This window comes from Oncorhynchus keta, chromosome 36 (genome assembly GCF_023373465.1).
Source record: "Oncorhynchus keta strain PuntledgeMale-10-30-2019 chromosome 36, Oket_V2, whole genome shotgun sequence".
Lineage (NCBI taxonomy): Eukaryota > Metazoa > Chordata > Actinopteri > Salmoniformes > Salmonidae > Oncorhynchus > Oncorhynchus keta.
In genome coordinates this window covers 276,030-301,624 of record NC_068456.1, presented here as the reverse complement: position 1 = coordinate 301,624, position 25,595 = coordinate 276,030, and the positions used below count along the sequence as shown (strand labels likewise).

General features: G+C 40.9%; 1 protein-coding gene across 2 annotated transcripts; it reads right to left on the bottom strand.

The window, feature by feature from the left end:
- Positions 1–8,610: 8,610 nt before the first annotated feature.
- Positions 8,611–15,466, bottom strand: LOC118369434 (gamma-crystallin S-1-like). 2 transcript variants are annotated; one of them, XM_035753809.2, is made up of 3 exons: positions 15,316–15,466; positions 14,570–14,812; positions 8,611–13,649 (listed from the first exon to the last, which is right to left on the bottom strand). In XM_035753809.2, exons 1-3 carry the CDS (start codon positions 15,427–15,429, stop codon positions 13,362–13,364), a joined length of 645 nt encoding a protein of 214 aa, XP_035609702.2. In that variant the 5' UTR covers positions 15,430–15,466; the 3' UTR covers positions 8,611–13,361. The 2 variants fall into 2 exon arrangements, with proteins under 2 accessions (XP_035609702.2, XP_035609703.1); XM_035753810.2 differs by having other exon boundaries at positions 14,570–14,827; positions 15,316–15,401.
- Positions 15,467–25,595: the final 10,129 nt, after the last annotated feature.

Genomic DNA, 25,595 nt, shown 5'->3' with positions numbered 1-25,595 from the left:
TCAAACTAAGTATAGACTCAATCTTTAGGAAGCTTTTTATCATAAATGTTCAATAATGTTCCAACCGGAGAATTCCATTGTCTGTAGAAAAGCAATGGAACAAGAGATATCTCTCATGTCAAAGCGCGTGACTGAGAACGAGGCTGCTGGACCCCCTTCACAGGAGAAGTCTGAAACAACGTTCTAAAGACGGCTGACATCTATTGGAAGCCTTAGGAAGTGCAAAATAACTCATATCCCACTGTGTATTCGATAGGGGTGAGTTCAAAAACTACAAACCTCAGACTTCCCACTTCCTGTTTGGATTTTTTCTCATTTTTTTTCTCTCAGGTTTTCGCAGGTCCTGTTATACTCACAGACTTCATTCAAACAGTTTTAGAAACTGTTTCTATTCAATACTAATAATAATATGCATATATTAGCATCTGGGACTGAGTAGGAGGCAGTTCGCTCTGGGCATGCTATTCATCCAAAAGTGAAAATGCTGCCCCCTATCCCAAAGAAGTTAGTATTACATTTTTGTAATTTTAATTTGGCCCGCTCCAGCTTTACTGGATGTTGTCGATTTTGATCCCGCTAGCGGGTTCCGGGCCCTAAGAGGTTTTAACAATAAGGTGCACCTGTGGGCACTGCACTTTGTGTTCCTGCCATGGGTGAACAGAGGTATTGCTGTATTGCCAGCCAGTGGAACCACCATGGGCTGAGGACTGAACAACGGCAGTCACCTTTGTAGTTGTTCGTGTCAGATTCCCTGGCAATGTAAGGGATTTGTTTGCCCCAGCTTCACCTCTCAAGCCACCACCTCAGCTCCTCCAACCAACACCACCTAAGCTCCTCCAACCAACACCACCTCAGTTCCTCCAACCAACCAACACCACCTCAGCTCCTCCAACCACTGGTGCTGCAGCTCTTCATTGGTCGGAAGGGGTGATTGTGCCACAAATCCAGTTCACCATCAGCAACACACAGATGGAACTGTTGTGGACAATAAATCCATTGGAAGGCCCCAGAGGCAGCCTGGGAGTTGACATTCTACAGATGGTTAATGGCAGTTCTACAATTGCCCTAAATGCTCCACACTCAACCCGTGACTGGGACGAGGGATTGGACGTTATATCTTCAGCGCCACTCGTTCCTACTCCAACCTGACTTACTACACCCCTGATACTCCCCTACTGGAACAAGGGATTGAACGCTATATCGTCAGTGCCACTCATTCCTTTGAATCAGTTAATTTTTATAATAATGTCTGAAATGTTAATGACTCGTATTTTATCAGTTCTTGAATCAGTTAATTTTTCATAACACCACCAATTAGGATGGCACCATCAGTGACCTCTTCTTCTACCAGAGCTTTGGAAACCCCCTCCTCCTTGCCCAGAAACTGTTCCCGAGGTAACACTCCCTCTCTTTCACACGCTTTATGCCCTACAGTCTGCCCCTCACTTGTTTATTGTTCATGAAGATAGGGATTATACTGGACCTGTAGTTCGGCTCCCGTTACATTTGATATATTTGTGACTAACAGCAGCCTATTACAGTTAATCGAATAAGGATTGACCTTAAGGGAAAATACTCTGACATTGAGGTTTTAAATACTACATTTGGTTTTAAAACAAATGCTCTTAAAAACACCACACTCAGTTTCTGGATCTGATGATGGAGTTGTGAGTGAGAAGGTGAGGGGTGAAAAGAAGAAAAGACTGAGGATGTTAAGGGTGAGGGGTGATAAAGAAGGAAAGTTTGGTGGTGAAGGATTTGAGTGGAGAGGAGGCTGGCGAGAGGTGAGAATAGGGCACAGGTGAGCGGTGTTGAGAGGGGGGGCAGGTGAGCAATTTTATTGCCTCTAATTGGACAGAAACAACCACACACAAAGGTTATAACTGTCAAGTAGTTCAACTGTTGTCAAACAAACTTCAAATGTGTTATACAAACATCAAATGTATTATGATTAAGTAGTGTCATGCTGCACATCCTTCACAGACAAGTTGTGGACTCCCGGATGTCATGCTCCTCCAATAACCAGTTAATCATGCTGCCTGTAGGGTAAAAACCTCACTCGAGGCATCATCCCCCCTCCCCATCCAGGTACATTGGGGCAAAAAAGTATTTAGTCAGCCACCAATTGTGCAAGTTCTCCCACTTAAAAAGATGAGAGAGGCCTGTAATTTTCATCATAGGTATACTTCAACTATGACAGACAAAATGAGGGAAAAAAATCCAGAAAATCACATTGTAGGATTTTTAATGAATTTATTTGCAAATGCTGGTGGAAAATAAGTATTTGGTCAATAACAAAAGTTTATCTCAAGACTTTGTTATATACCCTTTGTTGGCAACGACAGAGGTCAAACATTTTCTGTAAGTCTTCACAAGGTTGCTGGTATTTTGGCCCATCCTCCATGCAGATCTCCTCTAGAGCAGTGATGTTCTGGGGCTGTTGCTGGCCAACACAGACTTTCATCTCCCTCCAAAGATTTTCTATGGGGTTGAGATCTGGAGACTGGCTAGGCCACTCCAGGACCTTGACATGCTTCTTACGAAGCCACTCCTTCGTTGCCCGGGCGGTGTGTTTGGGATCATTGTCATGCTGAAAGACCCAGCCACGTTTCATCTTCAATGCCCTTGCTGATGGAAAGAGGTTTTCACTCAAAATCTCACGATACATGGCCCATTCACATGAGACTCTCTTGTAGGGAAGTATCCGTCGAGAGACTTTGCAAGCTCATCTAAGTGCGTGGCAATTGCTTGCTTCAGTTCCGCGGGTACAGAAATGTCTCCGATTCCAGATACATCTTCGATCTTACTTACACAGTCGTCCAGCAGGGGAAAGTTTGCGAAGTTATCGTTCTCTGTTCGTCGTTTCCATAACGGTAGCTTTTTTTGAAAAGCCTTCAGGTTTTCCTCCGCTTCGATGATGTTGAGTCCACCGCCCTGCATCTTTTGATTGAGATGATTGAGAGCTGCGAAGATATCAGCCATGTACGCTAAAATGAGAATGAACTCTTGCAAAAACAGGGCTAATTCCACACGCACGGCAAAAACACGATTCAGCACCTGTCCCCGGGATAACCACCGAACGTTAGAATGGTACAGAAGTACCTCGAATTCAGAGCCCATTTCTTTACACAGCTCACTGAAGATGCGGTGCCTCAGAGCACTAGTTCGCACATAGTTCACGCATTCCACTACAATTTTTAATACTTCTGCCAGTTTTGGAGGCAAGGGTTTTGTTGACAACGCATGCCTGTGCAGAATACAATGCGTAACAATGATGTGCGGTGCATCGGCTTTCACTAGCGCACCAAAACCAGACTTTCTTCCCAGCATGACTGGAGCTCCGTCCGAACAAACTGCAAAAACCATATCCCACGAAAGATTGTTGTCTTTGAAGAAGTCATCCACAAGTTTCACCACATCAGCTGCCTTCGTTGTTGTTATAAGAGGCTTACAAAATAAAAAAATCTTCCTCTATCACGTCATCTTTCACATAGCGCACGAATACAGCAAGCTGGCTTAGATTGGAAACGTCTGTGGTCTCGTCGAGTTGAAGGCTGAATTTTGCCGGGCTTGAAATCAGATCTGCAACTACTTGAGCCAAGATGTCTTTGCTCATGTCCTCTATTTTGTCACTGATGGTGTCATTTGAAAGAGGAATTTGGGATAACTTAACTTCAGCCTCTTTTCCCAGCATGATATTCGCCATCTTCATTACAGCTGGTTTTATGAGTGTTTCACCAATGGTGTGTGGTTTGCCCTGCTTTGCGATCAGGTAAGCAACTTCGTAGAATGCTGTGAGGATTGGTTTGTTGATGGGTACAAAGCCGAGAACAGGCAGAGTAGCTCTCTTCACCTTGAATTCAGAGAGCGTTGTGTTCTTGTATTTTCCATCTCCATGCAGCTTAAGGAAGTGTTCTCTTAGTTTTGCCGATGCTAGACTAGAATTGCTCAACTTGGCATTGCAAATCATGCAGTTAGGACACTGACTCCCATCACGTTCCCGTTATACATGTGAATCCATATTGTACATATTCATCCGACCACCTTCTTTTTTTGCTCGACATAGTAAGTATCAAGGGATTAAAATATTAAGAAAGAAATCACAAGACGTACCATCACGACAGTCACAAGTCGATGACTGAGTGCACCAAATTCCCTGCAGCACAGATAGGGCAAGCGATGTAGCGTGATCACCTGCAGCCAATGATGGCCAAGCGGGGCGTGTCATCACGAATCATATGAGTCTGATGTGTGTCTTGACCTCCGCCGAACCCCTGAGACTGACTCACCGAACACCTGGGGGTCGATTGAACCCAGGTTAAGAACCATTTACACGGATCAGTCGTCCTGGTCCCTTTGCAGAAAAACAGTCCCAAAGCAGGATGTTTCCACCCCCATGCTTCACAGTAGGTATGGTATGCAACTCAGCATTCTTTGTCCTCGAAACACGACAAGTTGAGTTTTTACCAAAAAGTTATATTTTGGTTTTATCTGACCATATGACATTCTCCCAATCTTCTTCTAGATCATCCAAATGCTCTCTAGCAAACTTCAGACGGACATGTACTGGTTAAGCAGGGGGACACGTCTGGCACTGCAGGATTTGAGTCCCTGGGGCGTAGTGTGTTACTGATGGTAGGCTTTGTTACTTTGGTCCCAGCTCTCTGCAGGTCATTCACTAGGTCCCCCCGTGTGGCTCTGGGATTTTTGCTCACCGTTCTTGTGATCATTTTGACCCCACGGGGTGAGATCTTGCGTGGAGCCCCAGATCGAGGGAGATTATCAGTGGTCCTGTATGTCTTCCATTTCCTAATAATTGCTCCCACAGTTGATTTCTTCAAACCAAGCTGCTTACCTATTGCAGATTCAGTCTTCCCAGCCTTGTGCAGGTCTACAATTTTGTTTCTGGTGTCCTTTGACAGCTCTTTGATCTTGGCCATAGTGGAGTTTGGAGTGTGACTGTTTGAGGTTGTGGAAAAAAAGACAGGTGTCTTTTATACTGATAAGTTCAAACAGGTGCCATTAATACAGGTAACGAGTAGAGAACAGAGGAGCCTCTTAAGTCTGTGAGAACCAGAAATCTTGCTTGTTTGTAGGTGATCAAATACTTATTTTCCACCATAATTTGCAAATAAATTCATTAAAAATCCTATAATGTGATTTTCTGGAATTTTTTTTCTCATTTTGTCTGTCATAGTTGAAGTGTACCTATGATGAAAATTACAGGCCTCTCTCATCTTTTTAAGTGGGAGAACTTGCACAATTGGTGGCTGACTAAATACTTTTTTGCCCCACTGTATTTGATCTTAAAGGGCACTCCACCAGGCTGCTCTGGATGAGAGACCATCCTCTGTATTGTCTCCTCTATTGACTACAATACGCATTTCTGTTAGTGTTAAGAATAAATATATTTATACCACAGCATTATTGAATTCTAGAATGGGCATTAAAACCAGTTCAGAAAGGAAACGGCACATAAAAAATACATTTGACCATTTATTAAGCAATGAATTTCCAAGTCTTGGTGATATACAGTGGGGAGAACAAGTATTTGATACACTGCCGATTTTGCAGGTTTTCCTACTTACAAAGCATGAAACCTGAAGGATCTGGAGAAGGTCTGTAATGGAGGAGTGGGCCAAAATCCCTGCTGCAGTGTGTGCAAACCTGGTCAAGAACTACAGGAAACGTATGATCTCTGCAATTGCAAACAAAGGTTTCTGTACCAAATATTAAGTTCTGCTTTTCTGATGTATGAAATACATATGTCATGCAATAAAATGCAAATGAATTACTTAAAAATCATACAATGTGATTTTCTGGATTTTGTTTTATATTCCGTCTCTCACAATTGAAGTGTACCTATGATAAAAATTACAGACCTCTACATGCTTTGTAAGTAGGAAAACCTGCAAAATCGGCAGTGTATCAAATACTTGTTCTCCCCACTGTAGCTGACTAACAAAGCAAGCACTGTGCACTGCACTGTGTGTGCGTCTGCATGGATATAAGAAAAACGTACCTATCCTGTTCAGCAGCTGGATGGTAGTGACAGTGATCAGGCAAACACTCGTATTTATCAGCCGGCTTCTCCCAGTTTGTCGCCTTTGGACTCCAGTATTATTCCATCTCCTGAATGACTGAAATCTGACAGGTACAACAGTTATAAAAGTTACACTCAGCATAATCGAAGCCGCCCATTCTCGCACACCCTACGGTAGCTGCTGCTATCGTTAGCTAGCTAGTTCAGTCCAGTCCAAGGATGCTTTGTGTTCAAGCGATATTTGAAGAAAAAGTCCAAAATCATTCACATCATGTAGCTAAAATACAACACAACATAACAGAAATGGAAAGGCCTAGTTTACTTGAATGGACATACTGTTAAATTTCAACCGATAACAACGCTAGCTAGATAGAATAATAATGGAAAGGGAGCGTTACGCGTTAAAGTTAAGTAGCTTCTTGAGGTGAGGGCTCTGGGAGTGTGGTGCCTGGAAAAAAAACCTCTCACTCAATGTCAACAAAACAAAGGAGATAATCGTAAACTTCAGGAAACAGCAGTGGGTGCACCCCCCTACTTACATCGATGGGACCGCAGTGGAAAAGGTGGAAAGCTTCAAGTTCCTTGGTGTACACATCACTGATAAACTGATATGGACCACCCACATAGACAGTGTGGTGAAGAAGACGCAACAGAGCCTTTGCAACCTCAGGAGGCTAAAGAAATGTGGCTTATCACCTAAAACCCTCACAATTTCTTACAGATGCACAATTGAAAGCATCCTATCGGGCTGTATCACTGTCTGGTACGGCAACTGCACCGCCCGCAACTGCAAGGCTCTCCAGAGGGGGGTGTTGTCTGCCCAACGCATTACCCAGGGCAAACTACCAGCCCTCCAGGACAACTACAACACCTGATGTCACAGGAAGGCCAAAAGATCATCAAGGACATCAACCACCCGAGCCACTGACTGTTCACCCCGCTATCATCCAGAAGGCGTTGTCAGGACAGGTGCATCAAAGCTGGGACCGAGAGACTGAAAAAAAGCCACCAAACTGTTAAACAGCCATCACTAGCACATTAGAGGCTGCTGCCTATATGCATAGACTAGGAATCACTGGCCACTTTAAGGAATGGAACACTAGTCACATTAATAATGTTTACATTTCTGGTGGTTTCTGGTAGTAGTGGTTTCTTTGCAGCAATTCGACCATGAAGGCCCTGTTCATGCAATCTCAGTTGGAGTTGAGATGTGTCTGTTATTTGAACTCTGTGAAGCATTTATTTGGGCTGTAAATTCTGAGGCTGGTAACTCTAATGAACTTATTCTCTGCATCAGAGGTCACTCTGTATTTTCCTTTCCTGTGGTGGTCCTCATGAGAGCCAGTTTCATCATAGTGCTTGATGGTTTTTGCGACTGCACTTGAAGAAACGTTCAAAGTTCTTGAAATGTTCCATATTGACTGACCTTCATGTCTTAAAGTAATGATGGTTTGTTGTTTCTCTTTGCTCATTTTAGCTGTTCTTGCCATAATATGGACTTATACTAAATATGGCTTTCTTCTGTATACCAACCGTACCTTGTCACAACACAACTGATTGGCTCAAATGCATTAAGAAGGAAAGAAATTGCATAAATAAACTTTTAACAATGCACTCCTGTTAATTATTCCAGGTGACTACCTCATGCATCTGGTTGAGAGAATGCCAAGAGTGTGTAAAGCTGTCATCAAGGCAAAGGTTGGCTACTTTGAAATATCTAAAATATATTTGGATTTGTTTTACACTTTTTTGGTTACTACATGATTCCATATGTGCTATTTCATAGTTTTGATGTCTTCACTATTATTCTAGAATGTAAAAAATAGTAAAAATAAAGAAAAACCCATGAATAAGTAGGTGTGTCCAAACTTTAGACTGGTAGTGTATATATGATCCTGGAGGCCAAACGCCATCGTGAGTGTCTGATGATCACAACAATGTCTCAACAGTGTGTTTTATATAGTGAAAGCACAGATGTTAGATGTTTTGTACAATGTGTGCCCTCCTATATTAATAATTTTTTGTATGTTAAAATTATTTGTGATCATGATTGTTAACTGGCCCTAATAGATGTTTGTGACTTACATTTTTGTGTAGAAATGTTTCTGTTTTTTATGTTTATGGTCACGTTTGGTGTCAGTACAGGTCCTCAGAACATCCTCCTGTTTGTGTTATTATCTGTGTCTCCTCTTGCCTCAGACGCTTTGAAAAATAAATATGATGTACAGTTCGGTACTTCATGTTCTGTATCATGTTTGTTTCACAATCATGGTAAATGTCACGGTTTTCATGTGGTGAAGGAGAGTCGGACCAAACTGCAGCGTGTATATTGCGATCCATGTTTAATCACACAACGTAACACGAATCCAAAACACAAACGTAGTGAAAACCGAAACAGCCTTAACTGGTGCACACTAACACAGACTAAGGACATCAAGACACTCAGGACAATCACCCACAATACAACCAAAGAATATGGCTACCTAAATATGGTTCCCAATCAGAGACAATGATAAACACATGCCTCTGATTGAGAACCACTTCAGACAGCCATAGACTCTCCTAGAACACCCTACTAAGCTACAATCCCACTAAGCTACAATCCCACTAAGCTACACACCACATACAAAAACCCATGTCACACCCTGGCCTGACCAAATACATGAAGAAAAACACAAAATACTTCGACCAGGGCGTGACAGTAAAGCAAATATATGGAATCCTTGATTTACAGATTTACTTGGTTTATTTGTTGGTATGTATTATTATTGTGATTATATCACAATGTGATTGCTCTAACTTTATTTACTTGTAGTGAACATCAAAAACACCAGCATTGAATTGCCACACACTTCAAACATCAACTGCAATAATTTCATTATATTCTAAACACTGTGTCGTTGAAAAATGTATAGTCTGGAGACGGTTAGTATAAATTAAATGTCAATGCAATCGGTCAAAAATGATAAGATTACAAGAAAGGGGCTCTGGGATTGTTTACTTTAGATTGGACAATATCATCTGACATGTCAGAAGTATGATTCTGTATACGCATGGTTTTATCAAGATGCAGTAAACTCGATTAAGAATTCTCTGGACTGACTAAGATGTAGCAAAGTGAAAACGAAGTATTTTTTTGTTCTTCCAGGACTGGTGAATGTCCAGTACCAAGTTTACCAATAATTCTGTATCTCTACCTTTGAGGAGTTATTGAGACGTTGTACTATACAGTATAAATGTATCCGGATCCGGCTGTTAAGGGAGCTCACAAATTTAGTAAGGCCTTGCCATTATGTTTGCTTTCACCCGACATTTTACCACACACGCCAGCACCCACACACAACCCACCCGTTATGAATATTTGTTAGTGGTGTTAATCCTGTGTTTGATTTATTGTGTGTGGTCTTTTTATTTGAGTTTTAGGATGCACCTTAAAGGGGCACACAAATTACATTTTCTCAAGTTTCTGTTGTCAGAGTTTTTGTTGCACACGTAAATTATCTTGGTAAGAAATGTACTGAAAAACACAACGTAAACCTGATACACAAATGTTTGCAATGTCTTTAAATAATGAGTCTGAAGTACAAGGAAAGAAAATATAAAGAAACACTCACTTAATGGGGTTGAATGACCTCTGACCTCTGTTCTGGCTTTCTGGTGAGGTCTGATCAGCCTCACTAGAAAGACTAGAGACATTGGGTGAGATTTAAATTGAATATGTAAACACTGATAATTAGGAAGAAGTTTATAATTCATCAATAGTCCTATGTTTGATTCAGACCATGAGAAGAAGAGATAGAAAGAGAGCTGCACATGAACAAGGGACACCTGTCTCTAGTCTATTTTACTTTTACCTTATGGGATTCAATGATTTCCTTATGGAGTTAGTTATCAAGAGTTGTAATTCAAATTTGATTTGTTATTCCGATTAGTTTCTTTTTTATTTAACCGGCAGTGTTGTTGTTTTTTGGATGCATGAATTACAATGTGAGTCATGTGTCCAAAGGGGGAATTACCAGTCCCCTGGGGCCCTACAAATAGTGAGCAATGTCTCTGTACTACAGAATGTGTCAGATTGTTGGGTTTGTGGAGTGTTAAGAGACCATACTGAGACTATGCCATGTGGACCAAAGCAGGTAACCTTATAGATAAGTGCTTGATTGGGTAACGGATGAGATATTATATGTTAAGAAGTGTATTGTTGTTGTTGTTTTGTTTGTTTCGTTTTTGTCTTGCTTCAATGCAAATCTCATCAGATTGGGTCTGCTGGTTGGTGGGGATTTCTCCCAAAGGATTAGCCCTGAGGTCACCACTGTGATAGGGGAGTATAAGCCAGTTTGCAAAAATGGTTTCAATAGTGTCTTGTTATTTTCTGACATGTGTCTTAGAAATCTGTATTAATAATATTGGTAGAAGTAATAATTTGTCATACAGTAAATATTTTGTTTGGATTTCCTGAAGCAGAAATGCCATTAACTAAACTGTTATTGTGGTCTGTCCTCTCATCAGGTTATGGCGAAAGGTGACCACAGATGGTATCTAAAAGTAATGGGAAGAGATCATTTGACTGAGAACAGTGTGAACCTCACCCCCTCTACCTCACCCCCTCTAACTGGCTGAAGTAATAGCGATAATGGCATTCATTATGGTCCTTCACTACTTCAACCTGAGACCTGAGTCTGAGCCAGAAACTTGTACACAGCATCCAGTTGAAGCTATCAACTGCCTTTTCTCTCATGCCTTTTCTCTCAGGAGTGCAACATGAGTCCAAGTGGAGCGAGCATAGAGAGAAACCCCGTCCAAAATGCTCTCATGCTGCTGGTGTACTGGTGGACAAGACATAATGGGCCGTAAAAGACAGTGGCGGCTCAGGTGAGAGATTTGCCTGCTTGGGAAAATCAGATTATTCCCCAGATATTGGAATGGAGACATGATCAAAGGCCATGCACTTTGAACATGTGTGATATTGGGAGTACAAACTGTAAAGCTATCTGAAGAAGAAAATGAAGAAACACCAGAAGAATGAGTGCTGTGAAGGAGGGGTGAGGTCAACCGTGCCCGTAATTGATTTAGTCTTGTCCAAAATTGTTAATTTGGGGTTTCAGATTGATTGTGGAGATCTGCACACTGCGAATTTAAGTAATTTAGTATTGTGATTTAGTATTGTTGGAAACTGACACATTTTGTAACTTACTAAATGACTTGAGCAAGTTTTTTGTATGTAGAGCAATTAATGTCTTATGGGTTAGATGGAATGATTTATGTGCAAATGTATTTGTGGCCGTACGCAAAGTACAAAGGAGGCCTGTCTTGGAAACAGACTGTTTCTATAAGGGTGAAATAAGTCCCGAGCCAAAGAGACCAAAGCAGGCTCGGAGTAGTGGCCCAGAAGATGACAATCATAGAAGGAGTCCTGAGCCAAAGGGACCAACTCAGGCCTGGAGTTGCCCGGAAGTCATCGTGAAAGGAGAGTCCTGCTGGGCCCTCGCAATCATGAGGACAATTTGTTCTTATCTAGAGCAGAATTGGTTGCTGACCTGATATCCAAAGAAAAGGAATGTTGAGTGTGTGGGTTGAGTTCGATCTTAATGGATAAAATACTTGCCCTGTTAGGTTTGGGGTGACAACTCTGAGAACCCTTTACAAACAATGAAAATATCCGAAGGCTCTGTTCAAGAGACTACAACCCCCCTGGAATGAGGAGAGATAAGAGGTCTCTAGCTGACCTGCCTCCATGTTCTTTGATGTGTTTTTCACTGGGTACGGTGTACATGTGGCCAAGACCAAATTCGTGACATCACTCCACATGTAGAGAAAATTGGCAATGCTACTTGAAATGCCCTGGAACAACTGAATGGTGAACAAAAATAATTGTGTATATTGGCTTGGCAAAACAGAGTAATGAAAACATTACAATACATTCATAACAGATTTCACAACATATGAATTGTGTGCCCTCAGGCCTTTACTCTACTACCACGTATGTATAACACAAAATCCATGTGTACTTGACTATATTTTTGGCAGGTGGGGGCACTCGTGCAATCGTTGGCGATGAAATGTTGTACTTTTGTCCCAGATCAATTCTTCAAATATGCCTGATCTCGCCGAATACATTGTCACTGTTGCTAAGAATAATTCCCCACAAACAAAGTGGACGCTTAAAACTTGGTTGGAATCCCTATTTGGAAGTTGGGGATCCCATATTGCCAAATAGGCTGCAGCGTGTGTTTTTTGCTTAGTTTGCCTAATTTTACCAGGCTGTGTATGTGTGTGTATATTTGATAAATTCACTGCCGTTAATAGAAGCATAACCTTTATTATGATGATACTATTACCATAATAATTTCATTGTATAACCCAGAATGAAGGGTTTGAAAGTGTTTATCTCATTAAATTTGTAACGATTATTATCATAGAAGTGATACAAGTAGGGAATGTGGAAGATAAATGCACAGTCTGGAGACAACCTTGAATTGTACATCTTGTCTCATACAATCATTGGTTCCTGTGGGTGCTTGGTAGAGATATGAGTGGGAGACGGTCATGACCCCCTCCTCAGACCTTTTGTCAGAATGTTCTAAAAGTTAAGATAGGACACGGTACCAGACACACGCAGGAACCAAGCCTATGAACCATGCCTATATACAGAAGCTTGTCTGTGTAAGCAGTATATAAGAGAACTTAAAGGACTGCCCTGAAAGAGCTCATTTCAGACCGGTACTTTATGCATCTAAGTTTGACTGTGACCTCTCCAGCATTCTGATAATAAAGAATGATTATAATAAAGAATGATTCATTCAAGTTTGACTTTTGAGTCCCTGGTGGCAATTCCATGACGAGTGTAACATTGACAAGTTAACAAAGTGATTTTGCCTCAGACACAAATTCATGTGTTTGAATTTAGGAGGTCAGAATATTGTTTAAACACCACAACAATTTAAGCAGGCTTCTCAGTTGGAAGAAGTTGCAACTGTCTTTGCCGCTGCATTAGGGACACAATTAAATATACTGTTCCATCCTACCATCCACTGGTTTATTATTCAATGTGAGCGGAGGGTGTGTATAAATGCACTTCTGTCGGCATACAACCTTCTAAATGCTCTTTGTCCATCTACACCAGGATTCCAAGACACTGCTTTCTTACTTCAGCCCAGTCATATTATCATCCAGTGATACTAATTATTAAAGGACAATCTCCTTATTCCCTGACACCAACCGTATGTTGAGATTGACTCATTTTGTCAACCCCTGTACAGAATTCTACAGGCTTTTAGAGAGATCTAGCCTGGCTGGAGAGAGATCTAGAGACTCTGCTTTATTGGTTGGTTTGCTTCAGCTCTATGACGCGACGCACTGAGCCACTGGTGGAGCTCATGCTGCCCCAGTCGCTGTGCTTGTTGTACTCGCCAGGGCGTAGGAAGTACTGACGACCCCTGTAGTTGGGGTGCTCATGAAGGATCCAGTAGCCCTCCATGACATTGCAGGATGAGATGTCTCTGAGGTGGAAACGGTCCTGCAGGTTGGGACAGTCGTCGCTCAGCTCCATCATCTTGCCCCCAAAGTCTGATCTCTCAAAAATCTTCATCCTGTAGTTTCCAGTATACTGCGCAAAGAGAAAATGGATCAACTTTAAAGAACTGAAATAATGGTTTTCTATATTAGACTTTTAGGTCTGAACAGTATGAAGGCTCCTTAGGTACACACAATATTGTCATAAAAATGATGTAAGGTGTTCTACTCAATCATGACAGCTGATGTAAATGTATAGTAATCTTGAATCTGAATCTGACAACAATCTGACAGTTACATTTAAGCCTGTATTGATTCAAACAAAATCGTTGTTTTGGTCAATTTCAATTGGCAAGGCATACCTCATACAAACATTCCTAAATAATAGTTTGTATTTGTATTTATTATGGATCCCCATCCCCATGCCAAGGCAGCAGCTACTCTTCCTGGGGTCCAGCAAAATTAAGGCAGTTTGGAAAACATTACAATACATTCATAACAGATTTCACAATATATTAATTGTGCGCCCTCAGGCCTTCAGTCCACTAACCACATATGTATAACACAGCATCCATGTATACATGTGTGTATAATACATATGTTATTGTGTGTTTTGTATGCATGTGTCTATGTTTGTGTTGCTTCACAGTATTTTGATCTCTTTTTTAAATCTAATTTTACTGCCGGCATGAGTTACTTGATGTGGAATAGAGTAGTACTGTGCGCCTCCCATAGTCTGTTCTGTACTTGGGGACTGTGAAGAGACCTCTGGTGGCATGTCTTGTGTGGTATGCATGGGTGTCCGAGCTGTGTGCCAGTAGTTCAAAACAGACACCTCGGTGCGTTCAACATGTCAATACATCCCACATATACAAGTTTGTGTCAAGTCAATTGCATATGCAGCCATGTCTAACTTGTGTCAGCTGTCATAACTGTTTATGAAGGTATAACAGATTCAAGAGCATTTGTTTGTGCTATGTCGTGTCATGTCAGTCAAGGTGAAGTTGTTCTCACAGCAGGGATGATGCGACAGGAGCGGATGCAGTCGTTGAAGCCGGACCAGCGGTGGTGGTCGGGGTACTTCCCCCTTGTCAGCATATACTGGTACCCAGAATAGTTAGACTTCTCATAGGCCACCCAGCACCCACTGTCCACCCGGATGGAGTTACACCGGGAGAAGTGGGAGTGCATGTCAGCGCAGTCACCACTGCACTCATAGTGGCGTCCCTCAAAATTCCTGCCCTCGTAGAAGATGATCTGAACAGAGAGCCTCTAAAGTTAATGGGAATACAGGCAGAAGCACATCTATAGATTTTAATGAAAGCCTCTAAAGTAATGGGAATACAAGCACAAAAACATCTCTACGTTTGAATCAAACTAGCTTAGAACCTACTTTCTGGGTGAAAAACACCTCTTTATTTGGATTTACACATGAAATTGACATTGCAAGTATTTTTGAGAATTGCACAAAGGATAGGAGAACCCCTCAAGTACTATTTTCCTAGCCTGGTCCCAGATCTGTATGTGCAGACGCACTAACACCTATTGTCATGGTCATTGTCAATGCCATGCCAAACAACTGCTACAGGAGTTGGGGTATACAGCACGATCATATCTGGAAGCAGGCAGCCATTTTCCTGGGATCGTACAACAATTAGGATTTCACACAGAACCCTTATGACGAAACCTGAACTTGAATTGCAATAGACTTGACAGTCTGTAATGTATTTTTTTTAACGACAATGATATGTTCTGCTTACCTTACCCATCATGACTGTGTAGGTCAACAGGACAGGCCTGTCCTCATCCCAGAGCCTTTTATGTGTCCGAAAAAAAGGACAGAGCATTGTTAGTAAAATCAGGTGAGTTATCATGTCAGCACAAACTGTTCTATATATCTGCCCCCATGACACTAAGCACATGTCAACCTCATGCTCCCTTTAGATTGAATTCCATTGTCATACAAATCCAGTCGGACTCTTTTCTAGGCCCAGACAATAGAGTTGCACACTGGTTTGGTCCTGAGAAAAACCTGACTCGGAACAGGTTTGAAAAAGGTTAGTTGCAAAACTGGACTTCACTCACTCTCACAAACATCTTCCCCCTACCTGTCCTACTCTAACAGCCATATTGTAATCATTCTGAATGACGGCTTTGGTGTATAATAATCTTTGTTCTACTCAGCAGTTTTCAGGTTCCATCTTGGAATATTCTCATATATACTGTAGTGTATTTACATATTTCTATGTTACTGTACATCTCCAACAAACCACTGTACCTTCTTCCTCTGTGTGGCAAATGGAAGAATTTAACTTGAACTTCGTTACTCTCTTGACTTAGAACATCTAACAAAAGTAGAGACAGAGTACGATAGTTTCACCATATTGTAATATGTTTATTGTAGTCTTAGCATGCGTAAAATAGAGTACAGATGTGGTGCATTCCCACTTTAGGAGACAGGGGGAGCCATAGGCCTTTTCCATCTTTGTTGTCATATTTTGGTCTTCTTCTATGGTGTTCACTCATTGCTCCCCCATAACCTAAAGTAGCAGGCGTAAAGGAAACACCTGAAACTAAATGGTAGAAATGGGCGGGGTTTAGCCATAATTATGACTTTGTGGCTGTCGTAACTAGTGACGACTCTCGTTAAAGTCCAAAAGTGGAAGTCACGTCACACGCTCTCTTTCTATTTCCCCTGAAAACCAGAATTTCCGGTGGTTGGGGACTCAAGAGGAAAAGGTAAAAAAGCCAATGCTAGCCACAAGGATGTAGTCAAGAAATGGTTAACCTAGCTACTGAACATGATTAATCAAGAGCAAGACAGCTATCCCTTGGCCCTGATTCTTCTGAGGATGAAATGCTTACTGATGGGGAAGGGGTTTCGAATGACTCAGATACCCCAGTGAATAGCTCCTAATACAGCCCTATCCACAAGATGAAGCGAAATGATCTTTCACTTTATGATCTGCAGTCGAACATCATCCAAGCAGTTACGGCTAAAACAAACGAGAGAGCTGACAACCTGGAGAAGATGGTGAAGGAGAATGCATCGTGCATCAAAGAGCTCAAGGCGTCTGTGAATTTTGCATTCAGCGAGACTTTGTAAAAAACACTTTGTAAAAAAGTGCGCTGTACTGGAGAAAACCGTCGCTTCTATGGTGGTGCGTCTGGCGGACTCTGAAATATTCCCGACGGAGGTGGGCTCTGTGTCTTAACTGGGTTTCAGGGAAGACCAACGGAAATGTCAAACGAAAGGTGATAGATATCTGCCTGAATGTGGCACCTGAGCATGGAAAGAATCACATGGAGAATGCTGTGGATGTTGCCCATTGCCTTGGGAAGAAAACACTGAATGGTCACACACAATGACAATCCTGTTTGTATTCCGCACAGCGAGAGATGTGGTCTGGAGCAATGCAAAAGGAAATTACTTTCTGAAGGACACGAAACTTCAATAACACTTACTTGACACTACGGTCATAACCATGTCATACTATGTCATAACAGATGACATAACTTGTCATAATATATATTGCGTTATTTTATGTCTGGTTATGACACCTACATAATAGTGTCTAAACCCACATTTATTCGGATGAGTTTTCCCTGCCAAGAAGATTCCTTTCATTTGAAAGTTTGTTTCTTAAATCCTTTATTGTTGCCGTAATGAATTGTTTACAGTCATGTTTTTTTATCCTCATATGTTATATAACTTGTAGAAAATACACTTTATGACACTGTCAAGAAGCATTATGTCCATCATAATCATATACACCAGATAGGTCTATCAGGTACAGCACATGCCCTTATGTATCAGGAAGTCCGTCACTACGCGGGCACAGTTCTTTAACACACACACATATTCACATGCCCTACAAAAGGAGCCCTCTTTCAGTCATGGGGGAGGCATTTTGATTGTCAGTCAGCCTTCTGGCCTACTCTACGTGACAGTCAGTCATCAGCAATAGATGGTTGTGTAATTTGGTGAAGAGGAACGCTTTTCTTCTATTTTGTAAACACTGTGACGCAGATCTTATTTTTGAGACACATTCATGCTTAGAAGACAATACTTTTTGGTAAAGTCAATGGCGTGTTGACATGGTTAGTGAACAGCACTAATCATTCAGCGGGGTTTGCCATTCTATCCCACAATTTTGAAGGTGAAGTTTATGTTTCTAAAGCAGACAGTAAAGGACATATGTTAGAAGAGCTCTGTGAGTGAAATTAGCTAAATAAATAACTGATATCACAGAAAAAGATAACTATGATGTTGATGATAAGGCTCGACTTTATCTCTTAGCAAGAACAATTGGACAAAATGTATTCGGATAAAGCTAGAAGTGGCTTTGTAAGATCTAGCAGAGTGTTTAGAGTAGGGTGAAAATAACAGCAAATATTTATTTCATTTGGAAAAGAAAAGAGGTGAACTGAATATGTTCAGGAAACTGAATAATGATGTCATGGTCACTGAAGATAATAAATCAATATCACTGCAAACTTTTATTATATTTTGTACTCATTCGACTCTGGCCTGAATAACTCAAATCAATTATCTAACTCCATTCCGGATGGCAATTATGTTGATGAGGAATTCAATAGAGAGGAGATCAAATAATATGGTATCACACAGTTAAAAAATAACAAATCCCCTGGTAGTGATGGGCTAACCTCTGAATTCTATCAAACTTCTGGGGATCTCATTGCAAAATTCTTACTTTAAATCAAATCAAAATATATTTGACACGTGCTTCGGAAACAACAGGTGTAGACTGACAGTGAAATGCTTACTAAGGGGCTTTTCCCAACAATGCAGAGTTAAAGATGAAGATAATGTAGTGTACTGTATGTAGTGAGTGTGTGTGTTGGGGTGTCAGTGTACGCCTGTGTGTGTGTGTGAGTGTGAGTGTGAGTGTGTGTGTGTGTGTGTGTGTGTGTGTGTGTGTGTGTGTGTGTGTGTGTGTGTGTGTGTGTGTGTGTGTGTGTGCGTGCGTGCGTGCGTGCGTGCGTGCGTGCGTGTGTGTGTGTGAGTAAAGTCCAGTGTGTGTGTGCATAGAGTTAGTGCAAGATAGTTATTGCTAAAAAAAAGGGTCAATGCAGGTAGCCATTTGATGAGCAATTTAGCAGTCTTGTTTAGTAGTCTTATAGCTTGGGGGCAGATGCTATTCATAGCTCAAGCAGTAGGAAGCTCTCTCATCCATTTATATGCAGATGATACAGTCTTATACCCAGCTGGCCCCTCCCCGGATTTTGTGTTAAATGCTCTACAACAAAGATTTCTTAGTGTCCAACAAGCTTTCTCTGCCCTTAACCTTTCTCTGAACACCTCCAAAACAAAGGTAATGTGGTTTGGTAAAAATAATGCCCCTCTCCCCACCGTTGTGATTCCTACCTCTGAGGGTTTAGAGCCTGAGGTAGTCACAGCATAGTACTTGGGAGTATGGCTAGACAGTACACTGTCCTTCTTTCAGCACATATCAAATCAAATCAAATCACATTTTATTTGTCACATACACATGGTTAGCAGATGTTAATGCGAGTGTAGCGAAATGCTTGTGCTTCTAGTTACGACAATGCAGTAATAACCAACAAGTAATCTAACTAACAATTCCAAAACTACTGTCTTATACACAGTGTAAGGGGATAAAGAATTTGTACATAAAGATATATGAATGAGTGATGGTACAGAGCAGCATAGGCAAGATACAGTAGATGGTATCGAGTACAGTATATACATATGAGATGAGTATGTAAACAAAGTGGCATAGTTAAAGTGGCTAGTGATACATGTATTACATAAGGATGCAGTAGATGATATAGAGTACAGTATATACGTATGCATATGAGATGAATAATGTAGGGTATGTAACTAATATGTTCCATGAAAATATTGCCTTTAACCTTACCATCTGTTTTTCTTGTTGTTATGCCTATCCTTCTTGTATGGGTCTGTTGTAATCTGTAGAACATGTTGGAGGCCAATATGAGCCAGCTGCTGAAGAGGAGGAGAGTGGCAAAATATTCAATTAAGGACATGGAGTGACTGTACACAAAGACTATGGTAAATATTGTGGACAAACCCCTTCATGATGAAGATGTGGCAAAGCAATGCATCCATTAAAAAAAATATCCTCTTAAAATGGCTATCTCCAGTTGTAATTACTGTGAAGTAAATGCATAATCACCACCCTTCTCATTGTCAATATCACAGCTTGATATTATACAATACAGTACATTCACAGACTCTCATATTGTTGTCACACTCTTGTAGCACTCTACTAAAGCCTACAGGGATAGAATCTCTGAGAAGTAATGCGTGATTAGGGCTGGGATTTTTTTTATTTTATTTTACCTTTATTTTACTAGGCAAGTCAGTTAAGAACAAATTCTTATTTTCAATGACGGCCTAGGAACAGCGGGTTAACTGCCTGTTCAGGGGCAGAACGACAGATTTTGTACCTTGTCAGCTCTGGGATTTGAACTTGCAACCTTTCGGTTACTAGTCCAATGCTCTAACCACTTGGCTACCCTGCCGCCCCATTGAGGAAGATGAGTGGCTGATGATGGAGTTACTGGAAACAGAGGAGATGTACAAGTCAAAAGTTTGGACACACCTACTCATTCAAGGGTTTCCTTTATTTTTAAAAATAATTTTCTACATTGTAGAATTTTAGTGAATACATCAAAATTAGCAAATAACACAAGGAATCATGTAGTAACCAACAAAGTGTTAAACAAATCAAAATACATCAAAATATTCTTCAATGTAGCCACCCTTTGCCTCTGACGACAGCTTTGAACTCTTGGCATTCTCTCAACCAGCTTCATGAGGTAGTCACCTGGAATGCATTTCAATTAATTAAGAGGTGTGTCTTGTTAAAAGTTAATGTGGAATTTCTTTCCTCCTTACTGCGTTTGAGCCAATCAGTTGTGTTGTGACAAGGTAGGGGTGGTATACAGAAGATGTCCCTATTTGGTAAAAGACCAAGTCCATATTATGGCAAGAACAACTAAAATAAGCAAAGAGAAACAATCCATCATTACTTTAAGACAAAGGTCAGTCAAAATGGAAAATGTCAAGAACTTTCAAAGTTTCTTCAAGTGCAGTCGCAAAAACCAAGCGCTATGATGAAACTGGCTCTCATGAGGACTGCCACAGGAAAGGAAGACGCAGAGTTACCTCTGCTGCAGAGGACAAGTTTATTGGACTCATAAGCCTCAGAAATTGCAGCCCAAATAAATGCTTCACAAAGTTCAAGTAACAGACACATCTCAACGTCAACTGTTCAGAGGAGACTATGTGAATCAGTCCTTTATTGTCACGCACTGACCATAGAGAGCTGTTTATTCTCTATGGTGATTGGGGAGTGACAATGACTAGGGTGGGTTATCTAGGTGATTTATTTTGGCCTGGTATGGTTCCCAATCAGAGGCAGCTGTTTTTCGTTGTCTCTGATTGGGGATCATATTTAGGCAGCCATTTCCCATTTTTGTCACGCCTTGGTCATTGTATTTTGTGTTTTCGTTATATGTTTGGTTAGGCCAGCATGTGACATGGGTTTATATGTTGTGGTTCGTATTGGGGTTTTTGTATTATTGGGATTACGGCTGAGTAGGGGTGTTGCATAGGCTTGGCTGCCTGAGGCGGTTCTCAATCAGAGTCAGGTGATTCTCGTTGTCTCTGATTCTGTAATTAGGTTTCACGTTCCGTTTGTTGTTTTGTATTTTGTAATAGTTATTTCATGTATCGTTCCGTTTTCCTTCATTAAAGATCATGAGTAACAACCACGCTGCATTTCGGTCCGACTCTCTTCTGACAAACGAAGAACGACATTACAATTTTGTGTTTTGTGGGATCTTGTCTATGTATAGTTGACTGTTCGCACTGCATTGTCGTCACGTTTCGTTGTTAGTTTATTTATTTTTTTGTCGTTGCTTAGTTTCACTTTTATTAAAATATGTGGAAGTCAACATACGCTGTGCCTTGGTCCGACCAATATTATGAACAACATGACATTTATGGTTGAATTGCTGCAAGGAAACCATTACTAAAGGACACCAATAATAAGCTTATACTTGCTTGGGCCTGAAACAAGCAATGGAAATTAGTGTTAAGCAGAGCGAGACGGGAACCCAAGAGCAGACTCAGTTGAGGAAACAGGGATGAATGAACCAAAAATATTTATTGTTACACAGGGAGATATGGAGTGCAGATCCGGGGAAGTTTGGATGAGTTGCAGAAAAACCAGATGTGGAGACTGAGGTTGGAGTTAGCTGAGTAGAACTGAGTAAACAGGTCCTGAGGGGAATCCAAGGTAGTGGTGAGTAAAATCCAGAGCAATGTAGTTGGGTGGTGAGATGTGGAACAGGAAACAGAGACAGAGCGGTACTGCAATGAGAGGATAACTGGTGTCAGGCAGGAAAACAGGTGCAGCAGAGTAACAGGATCTTGAATAATCATAAATGTCTAGAATCATGAACTGACTGAGCAGAGATTACGATCTGGCAGAGTGGAAGTGGCAGGACTGAGTATTTGTAGAGGTCTTGATTATGGAACGAGTTGCAGCTGGTAGGGATCTGCTCTGACTCCAGCACACCTGTCTCCAACCACACAATCACGCAGAGAGGAAGAGGGAGAGAGAGAGAGAGTGTACAGGGGAAGTAACTGCAGGTCAAGAAGACACCGGATGAACACCAGAGGGCGTAGCAGGAGCAGATATGACAATTTGACCGGTGGAAATCTGTCCTTTTGTTAAATCTTTAGTCCAAATTTGAGATGTAGGAGGAGGTGTGATGGTGTGGGGTGTGCTTTGCTGGTGACACTGTCTGTGATTAATTAGAATTCAAGGCACACTTAACCAGTATGGCTACCACAGCATTCTGCAGCGATACGCCATCCCATCTGGTTTGCGTTTAGTGGGACTATCATTTGTTTTTCAACAGGACAATGACCCAACACACCTCCAGGCTGTGTAAGGGCTATTTGACCAAGAAGGAGAGTGAGGGAGTGCTGCAATTGAGATGGTTTGGGATGAGTTGGACCACAGAGTAAAGGAAAAGCAGCCAATAGGTGCTCAGCATATGTGGGAACTCATTCAAGACTGTTGGAAAAGCATTCCAGGTGAAGCTGGTTGAGAGAATGCCAAGAGTGTGCAAAGCTCTCATCAAGGCAAAGGGTGTCTACTTTGAAGAATCTCAAATATGTAACAACACTTTGTTGGTTACTACATGATTCCATGCGTGTTATTTTATAGTTTTGATGTCTTCACTATTATTCTACAATGTAGGAAATAGTAAAAATAAAGAAAAATCTTTGAGTGTGTCCAAACTTGTGACTGGTACTGTATATCACACAGTGGCTGGAGTCCAAGAGCATGGAGAGATGTTTCCAAGAGATTCCAAGAGACCTCCTCAGAGGCATCAGCAAATCTCTCATCGAATAAATAAATAACTTGAAATTCCTACAGGTGGAGAATATTAGAAAGAAGTGTTCCAAAGTGGTTATTTGTAAGGCAAAGGGTTCTACCTGGAACCTTTACCATCCTAAGAAACTATTTTGGAGGAATGGTTCTTTTATGATTCTTTGGAAGTCAAGAAGGATTATTTGGAAGGCAAGAAGGGTTCTACATTTCTCAGCATGCTTTATTTTAGGGAGATTTTCAGAATTGTTTGTTTTACTGTATTATCTGTGTTTTTGCATGTACCTTGCTTGGTTGATTCATTTATATATATATATATATATATATGCCATTTTATGGTACACAAAGACAATTAGCATATCGTTTTTTAAAACGAGTCAAATCTGTTTGTAACGATGTCAGTCTGAGGAAGAAGGAGTAGACCAAAACGCAGCGTGGTACGTGTTCATATTTGAACACTAAATACAAAAGAACAAGAGAATAAAAGAAAACCGAAACAGTCCCGTATGGTGCAAACACTGAAACGGAAAACAACTACCCACAAACACAGGTGGGAACAGGCTACCTAAGTATGGTTCTCAATCAGAGACAACGATAGACAGCTGCCTCTGATTGGGAACCATACCAGGCCAATCACAGAAATACAAAACATAGAACAAAAACATAGAATGCCCACCCCAACTCACGCCCTGACCAAACCAAAAATAGAGACATAAAAAAAGGAATAAAGGTCAGAACGTGACACTGTTAGTAATTGGATAGATTGCACCCATTACTGAGATGGCTTTTGCAGTTTACATGATTGAGGTAGTCTCAGTATTTCATTCTGAATGCAGGTTGCAAGTGAATTACAAACCTCTTAAATGTAATTGCAAAAAGTAGATTTCTGCCTAAATAGACATACCCAAAAGTAACTGCTATTCATGTGTAATTACATGATTCTGATATGCAAAAACCTGTTATATTTGAAAAGAAGACATCTGGGAGAGTGTGAGGAAATTATCAGAAAATAGATAAGAGGTACATAGTTCAGAATACACAAGATCAAGCACACACAAAATAACTTTATATAAATGGATTTTTATTTTGAAAGTAGTCTTTCATTGACAAGCTACAAGTTAATTATTGATGACTAGAGCTGGAAACACATATCAGTTGGCTTCCACAACACATGAACAATATCACCCAAAAATGGGATTGATAGACCTAACAACTAGAAATGGGCAATGTTTTAGTAAGTAGTGTCAGGTGTGGTCACAGGACATTTCCAAGTGTCCCTAAAACTCTCCAAAGTGACATACTGTATGTCTGTAAATTAGATAGTTCCAGTGCTATTACATATGTGCAATCCCTAAATGCTATATGTTCAGTATAAAAACACAATTTCTACCATATCAACCTCACTCTAACATTGTGGTGCTGTTATGGGGTATCCTGGGTATGTACATTCAAGTGTCCTTTCAACCTCCCCAAAGTGTCCGAATGTGGTAATTGCACTGTTTTTGCACACTGGATGTGCCTAAAGTTATTGTTCACTATAAAAATTTCTACAACACCAACATCTCTCAAACATTGTTGTGGTGTCGGGGGACATACAGGAGATATGGGTGACTACAGTGCGTAAGCAGGCAACATCATATTTTTGAGGAGCAAAGACATAGTCACTCGGTGGACATTCGATGTTCCCATTAAAACTTCTTAAGGCTAGGGGGCACTATTTTCACGTCCGGATGAAAAGCATGCCCAAAGTAAACTGCCTGCTACTCAGGCCCAGAAGCTAGGATATGCATATTATTAGTATTTTGGATAGAAAACACTCTGAAGTTTCTAAAACTGTTTGAATGATGTCTGTGAGTATAACATAACTTATTTGGCAGGCGAAACCCCGAGGACAAACCATCCAGGAATGTTCTTTTTGAGGTCACTCTCTTTTCAATAAGGTTTCAATGGGAATCTAGAATTCTAAGGCAGTTGCTTGCAGTTCCTATCACTTCCAATAGATGTCAACAGTCTTTAGAAATTGGTTGATGTTTTTCCTTTGAGAAATGAAGAAGTAGCCCGGTTCAGAACAAGGGTTGAGTGAAGTGTACTGTTGTGGTTGGCAACTAATTAGATAATGTGTAGTCATGTTTCGCGAGTTGGAACCGGTGTATTTTCTGATTCATACGCGCCAAATAAATGGACATTTTGGATATATAACGACAGAATTTATCGAACAAAAGGACCATTTGTGATGTTTAATGGACATATTGGAGTGCCAACAGAAGAAGATCTTTAAAGGTAAGGCATGTTATTTCTGACGTTTGTGTTGTGCCTGGCGGGTTGAATTATGATTTTCATGTGTTTGTTTGATGGGGTGCTGTCCTCAGATAATAGCATGGTTTGCTTTCGCCGTAAAGCCGTTTTGAAATCTGACACTGTGGCTGGATTAACAAGAAGTTCATCTTTACACCCATGTATAACACTTGTATGATTTATGAATTATTTTTATGAGTATTTCTGTTTTTGAATTTGGCGCGCTGCTATTTCACTAGGTGTTGTCAAATCAATCCCTGCGCGAAGGGATCACTAAGAAGTTTGAAGTCATACATTATCAGATAACATTGGCAATAGGCTAGATTTGT